Genomic DNA, 7,415 nt, shown 5'->3' with positions numbered 1-7,415 from the left:
CCTAATACTTACCTAATATATACTTGTATATATCTAGTACGTACTTAGAATTTACCTGGTACTTACCTGGTAATATGCCTAATACATAATTATCGACATGACCTGGTACTTAACTGGTAGTGACTCAATATTCACCCAGTATTTACCTGGTAATGTGTCTGGTAAGTACTTATGTAACCTCGACACATTAGCCGTTTACCAGTACAGGTGTCCCACCTTCACCAGCTCCTTGAGGTCAACTGTAAATCAACGTCTCCAACTCTGAAGTCAGAAAGTGTACTAACTCCCCCCGTGTAGAAACACTAAGGTGGACCGGCCGTGTCGTTGGAATGGGCGATGCCAGACTGCCGAAAGCTGTCCTCTGTGGAGAGCTCCAATGTGGCAAAATGAGTCATCCAAAGCTTGGATACAAAGACTGTTAAGCAACATCTGTCTTCATGCAACGTTTCCATTTCCACCTGGGAAACTGCGGCAAAAGACCTGGCGGCAACACACCATTGAGGCAACTGCCATCGTGGAACGCCGACTGGAGGAAGAGTCAAAAGACAGAAGCAGCGTCGAACCAGCAAAGCAGCCAACGCAACCTCACCTGGAGTCAGTGTATGCTCCTGAACATGCTGTGGCAGGGTCCGTCGACACAGTATTGGACTCTAATCCCACACTCGAAGTGGCCGTCCTACTCAACCCTGAGTGACCGCCGACTACCCAGTATTTACCTGGTAGTGGGTCAGTAAGTACCTAACACTTATCTGGTAGCTACTTGGTGCGTACACAGTACTTACCAGGTTAGTACTTAATTTATGATCTCCCCCACTGTTCATACATTTTATAAAATACATCATCTGACAGGTTTAGTGTCTGTTTGACCTCCCAATTACAAGATTAGATTTAATTTCCTCCATATTTAATGGGGTTCCTACACATTGATCAAATCTATTATAAAAAAATATATAATTTAGACCACAAAATGAAGAGCCCAGTCAGTAAATTTAAATTTAAATCTAAACATAGAGCTTGAAAACAAGCTCGCTGTTTTTGTTCCGAGTTGTAATCACAGGAATCAACTTTGTCTTAAGAGGATTATTTAGTAAAATAATTGATCTGTAACCTTTACTTAGGGGTCCAAAGCTATAATCATTTTTAAATAATTTGTAATGATAAAATTATTCTGTTGGATCATTTTAGTGCTTTATAAGGATTAAGTCCTGGAAAAGAGACTGCTCCTTCATGCTTTGTTCACTTTTCCTGCCTTTATCCAGAAAATACTAAAGTCAAATTCTGCAGATGTCAGAACCCGGACCTGATCCGGTCCTGGTTGTCCTCTCATCGTCATCATCACGTCACGTTTCTGTGGTTCTGCCTCTTCTGTATGGAGCTGCTCTGTTTTAGAACATCTGGAGCTTTCTATAAAACTACTTGTGGGAATAATGGAAGGGATCTCGATGCCTTAAAGGCTTTTTTTTTTCTGTCTTTGATGTTGACAACTGAAGAAATGACGAGGCTGAATTATTTGCGTGTTTATTATTTCGTATCTTATTTATTTGTGACTGTCCGTCTCATGTGATTTGCAGAAATAGAAATCTCCCCTTCCGAACCAGAAGCTTTGTGGATAAACTCATTTAAAGAATCCAGAAGGATCAAAGAGGGTCTGTGCAGCCTTCCTCCCATTAATTCATCTTTTTCCATTGAAGTTTGTCACATTTGACATGCTGCGTGTCACACAGGCCTTTTTTTTAAATCATATTTGGGTGTGGAAACGGCGTTGTACGCAAAGCTGATGAAACTGTGTGCAAATATTCATTAGAATGACAAATAATCACATCTTCAATTAGCTCACCTGATCACTTTTTTTGGATCGTACGAGTTGGGTGTGCTCGTTTTACCGTCGACGTAACCCAAAGAGCGGGAAGTCACGATGCCCTTTACGCCGCTCAGTAAATATTGGCATCACCGGGTGATCTTTGCATGGGGTTGTGAGCAAACCGAAGGTGAATTTACAGCAGATTTGTCTCCCTTTGGAGGGAACGGAGGGCTGGGGAGTCGGTTAATGTCACTGCACTTTCAGATGCAACATTTGGAGGCTCTGGTTTGCTTTTGTTTCAGTCTGAACAGGAAGTGGAATAACCACGTTCTGTAAATACAAATCCACCCTCTTTAGATTCCTTAGGACTTGAAACAAAACGGAGTTGAATAACTGAGGTGCTAACGTTGGGGTTTATGTGCAGCAGGAAGTGTGTTTAGCTTCTGATGCATGCTCAATAATCCAGGTGGATAAATCTAACAAGGTCCTCTGGACGGATTCTTCTTCGTTGAAACATTTCGACTCAACCTTGTTAGATTTATCTTTCTGGATTATTGAGCATGCATCAGGACATTTTGAACCACTGTGTCCAGGATTGCCTCAAACTAGTTTGAGAGTTTAATCACTCAGTCCTCTGTGAATAGCAAGTGGCCCTTTAGACCACTAATGATCAGTAGTTAGGCTGATGGTCCTCTTTTTGCATGTGAACAACTAGTTCTGGTCGTCTCCAGCAATCTGGTTGATCCACTATGATAAGATGCTATTTATATAAGTTTATTGCATCCCCTCAAGTTATTTGGATGAAAGACGAAACGTTTCGACAAAGAAGAATCCATTCAAAGGACCTGAGTTAACCTTGTTAGATGTGTTTAGCTTCGTTATTATACGCCCATCAACAGGGGACGTATTACCGTGTCTCTGTACGTTCGTGAACTTTCTCTTGTCCCGCCCATAATTTATAATCCACCCAAGAGAATTTTACATAACGTTAAATGACACATTTGCAACATCACTGGACTGAGTGTTGTGTGCACCTTTCATCATCCCGGCTTTAAGATCAAGGTCAAAGGTTTTATGAGTTAATCGACGGGCATATAACGTGCCACATGCAGTCCTCCTATTACCTTTAGCAGTATTTTTTGCCTTACACGCTGCTCCGCCCTATAAGTTACATCAGTCCAGTATGTCTAATAAAGTGGAAAAATCCATAAATACATCGCTTCGCCGTAAACGTTGCATCTATTATACGTCACCGCTGACAACCCGGAAATGTGGGCCAGTGTTGTGCCAAAAATCGATTGGCTGCCAAATGGTGGCCGCGGAAGCATGTACAGGAGGACTTTAACAAGATTTTAACAAGATTAACACTAAAAACAATTATTTGTTTGCTCGAAATTATAGTAAAGGTGTGTCTCAGTCTAACTTTTACTTAATAAATGCACTTTAACAGTCAAATCAGCTGCATTTTAAAAGTATTAGCTGCCTCGGTGCTCCGGGAGCGCGCAGACGGGGAGGAAAAAAGGAAGGAGGAACGCTGCGCGTTTCTTCGAAATCTAACAAGATAAGCACCTAAAACGATTATTTGTTTGCTCAACATTATAGTAAAGGTGTGTCTCGGTTGAACTTTTACTTTATAAATGCACTTTAATGGTCAAATTGGCTGCATTTCACTGGGAGTGCGCGGTGAAATGAAGCTTATTTGACGGTTGCTCCAGGCAGATGACGGTGGCAGTATATGGTAAGCCAATTGTGTAAAAAGCCACTTTTACCTACTAAATTATACAACGGCATGCCATACTACTCGAGCGCCATCTAGTGGTTGAAAATGGTAGTGTTCAATATTTTCAGTCGGAATGAATGAAAACGGTCATATCTCAACCAAAATATGGGAAAAAATCCATAAATACATCACTTTGGCATATAAGTCGCAGGGCATGCAAATTATGCAAAAAAAAGGTGATTTATAGGGCATAAAATCAGTACTGGTTTTAACGCTCTATTTAGTTTACCTCAAAGTCTGATCTGGATACGTCTTTTCAACATAACAGTTCTAGTTGCGAGTCAAAAAACTAATAGAATTTGCTAACAGTGGTGCTCAGTAACCAGGCTAACTACCATTAGCGGCACAAGTCAGTAACTGTGCATCCAGTCGGTGCGCTAATAATGTTTGGAGCGTACTGCGTGTGACGGGACTACTGACGGACAGAAGTGGGAAATGATCATTGCAGCTAATAAAACTTTATATTGGAACGGGTGGATCTGGGCAGCCATATTGGATTTTGAGGTCCTGGCTGGTCGTGTTGCCAAGTCTAAGGCTAAGGAATGTAGCCACAGGCTAACCTGTGTCACTAAATCACTTCATCTCATAAATGTCGTAACTGTCCAGAGAGGAACAATGTCGCAACAAATAAAAAAATCTAAAAAAAATATTGTCTTAATATGATTACAGCTTTAAATGGCCGTTAGGTTTGTCACTTTTTTTTTTTTTAAACAAATAATCGCTAGAAGGATCTGAAAACTTGCTAAAAGTTTGCCGTCTCCAACTTTGTGATGGGGTTCAATACGTTTTCTGACTTGAAAATTGAAAGCTGTGATTTCCGCGTACAAAATAAAAGCTCCAGAAATCCACAACATTTTTGTTTGTTAAAAAAACATTAATACAGGAGGAGGAACAAAGCTAACGGTGTTAGCGTCTGTCTTGGCTCCGGGCCTAACGTACGTTTTCTGTTTTAATTCCTGTGTTCATTTTCTGTTAAATTTTCACTCCCTTCTCGATCTCTCACTCATTTCTTCTCCCAGCCTCCCCCGCGCCCCCCGTCCCCCCAGCTCGTCCCTGACGTCAATGAGAGATTGGATGGCTTTAGATTTGGACCTGGCCGTCAAGCTTATTGCCGTTAATTGAATCGAGTCCTCGTCGTCTCCCCATTTTCCATTTCCCCACGTCGTCCTGTTTCCGACTCCTCATCTCGCTTTTTGTTTATTTCTGATTGTCATGTTTTGTTTAGTCTCTGTTGGTTTTATTTATTTGTACCCGTCTCCTGCCTATTTCCCTCTTTTAAGCCTCTTTTTTCCTCTCCCCTCCTCATTTCTTGTCTCTCAAACCACCTTATTTTAAAACATTTTTTACCCTCCTCTCCCCCTCCCTCCATGAGCCCTGTGATACTGTTGTCATGGTGACGCCCATCATTTTCTGGCATGAATGGAGGATACTTTATTGATGAGACGGCATGGCAGAGGGATAGAAAAGAAGAGTGATGGAGAGGAAGACAAAGACGCAGAGAAAGAAAGAAGTCAAAACGATATGGAAATGATCCTCCCCCCTCCTCCCCCCCTGCTGCTTACAACACCAAACATTTCCACCCTGTCATTTTCTCTGAGCTGATGAGCTAAAGAGGTTGTCACGAGACAAAAAAAAAAAAAAAGAAAAGCTGAGTCTTCTCTGGGTTTTTACCGCTGCTGGAGAAAATCCCTCAAAACCACAAAGTCCAAACGAAGCTTCCTGTTGGGAAGCTGATGTTTAATGATTTGTGCTCCGTGAACACACCGGCTTAATGAAATGTTGTTTTTAGTCGTGAACACGAGCGCCGGTGTAGCTTGTCGGGGTGTTTGCTCACAGAAGCAGACGGGCATCGCTGCTCGTGGCAGAAGGGACACTCGTTAAATATGTCGACGGCATATTTAAACACTTGGCAGCACTGAGGCGCTACTTTCCCATTGAAAATGTCCTAAATGGGTCTAAACGTGTTGTTGAACGTGCTCTTAATGAAACTGAACTGGCAGAAGACACTTCTGGTGTTTCTGAGCTCCATACAGAAAAGAAACGAACATTCCTTCCATGAGAATCTTTATAAAACTGTTTGAGGATTAGATTATGGATTATGTTCTCTAACTTGGGTTTGACCTCTGCCCTTCAGTCCACCTGCTGTCGGAGACGATCCAGGGCGTGACGGCCACGGCCACCGGGGTCCAGTACCAGCAGTCCTGGCTCTGCATCCTGTAAGAACTGTTGTCAAGCCTTAAGGAATGCACGTCACCCGCCACCTTTCATCCAAGAGTTTTGGGCAAAAACTAATTTCTTTTGAGCAATGGAGTTGGAGCTGCTTTATGTACGATCTTGTGTGTTGGGGGCGACTCTCAGCTACTACCACGCCAGATTTCAGGATAATATCTGTAAAAATTACTAAATTATAGCTGTTTTGGAGTTTCCTAATGTCAGGTGGCTGTGGCAGCCATCTTGAGTTGAGTTTGCTCTAAAAGGTAATCGATTACAGTGATACATCCAGTGATTAGTTTCTGAACGTTTTACTAAAATACATCCTATCATTGATTAGATATTTTGCTAACAGAAATATCACTCAATCTGTGGCTCCCAGATTACGTGTTGGGGATCACTCCCAGCTACTACCACCATCAGATTTCAGCTAAATATCTATAGAACTGTCTAAATCTTAGTCTTTTTTGTTTGTCCCAGTGCTAGTTGGCTGTGGCGGCCATCTTGAATTGCTTCAAATGTTAACCAGGTGTAAATGTACATTGGTGGTTCATGAGATACTTTGTCAAACACAGAGACAGACAAAAGTGTTATTATCTGCTACCTCTAATTAAACATTTGCTTGTAAATTTAAAGCTGCAATTCTAAAGTTATCATCCATCCATTCATTATCTTTACCCGCTTCTTCCACTTTGGGTCACGGGGGTCGCTGGTGCCCATGTCCAGCAATCACTGTGCGAGGGGCGGGGTACACCCTGGACGGGTCGCAAGTCCATCACAGGGACACATAGAGGCAAACGAGACAACTAGTTATCATGATTTGTTTATTTTTTACATAAAAATTGAATAATTTAACTTTGTATTGATAGATTTTGTCTTGCTGTACATTAAATGTATTATTTTTTAAGAAAAGTGTACAAATTAGTCAAATTACAACAAATTTGCACTGATTTCTTGTTGAAACTGCACCTCCAGTCTCATTTATCTTTATTTCATCAAATGTTTAGTCATTTTTTTATCATTAAATGATCTCACTCTAAAACTGTGGACTGAAAGGTGACGGGTGATATGCATTCACTCGAGGTATTATACGTTTTTATTTTGTTACTCTGCGACACGTCTGAATGTTTAAAGTCTGCTGAGGCGAGGCGTTTATATTTTTGTTAAAACTTCCTCCTCTATTCGTCTTCTCTGCTCCAGCTGCAACGTGAAGCATCTTCAGAGGCGCCACGTGTGCATCTCCCGCCTGGAGAGGCCGCAGAACTGGGGGGAGAACTGCTGCGAGGTCCGCTACGTCATCCTGATACTCGCCCCCTCCAAAATGGTACCTGCCCGAGGTTTACTAAATTAGCTCATGTTTTATTAATGATTAGGAAGTAATTACTGGATGTTCATCTATAAATTATAAACTTTGGAAGCCAACCTGATTTAAGATGGCCGCCACAGTTAATTAAACTTAGCGAACACAAAAATGGTTTTAATAAATAAAAAATTGTAATAAGTCATATTTGCAGATACTGAACTATAATCTCAATTACATTGGGACCACAGAAACTACACCCAGACCACAGAAACTACACCTAGACCACAGAAACTACACCTAGACCACAGAAACTACACCTA

At 41.5% G+C, this 7,415-nt stretch overlaps 1 protein-coding gene across 1 annotated transcript in view; it reads left to right on the top strand.

Moving 5' to 3' along the window:
- The window catches only part of slc4a11 (solute carrier family 4 member 11), a 59,833-nt gene that overhangs the window by 30,024 nt on the left and 22,394 nt on the right, over positions 1-7,415 (top strand). Inside the window, exons 6-7 of the mRNA XM_037695458.1 lie at positions 5,716-5,797; positions 6,993-7,116. Coding sequence (XP_037551386.1) covers positions 5,716-5,797; positions 6,993-7,116 — 206 coding nt within the window. The remainder of the gene's footprint in view (positions 1-5,715; positions 5,798-6,992; positions 7,117-7,415) is intronic.

The sequence above is a fragment of the Nematolebias whitei genome, chromosome 21 (genome assembly GCF_014905685.2).
Source record: "Nematolebias whitei isolate Nwh7 chromosome 21, NemWhi1, whole genome shotgun sequence".
NCBI classification, from domain to species: domain Eukaryota; kingdom Metazoa; phylum Chordata; class Actinopteri; order Cyprinodontiformes; family Rivulidae; genus Nematolebias; species Nematolebias whitei.
Note: the sequence above shows the minus strand (reverse complement) of the source record. Positions and strands in the feature narration are given on the sequence as shown.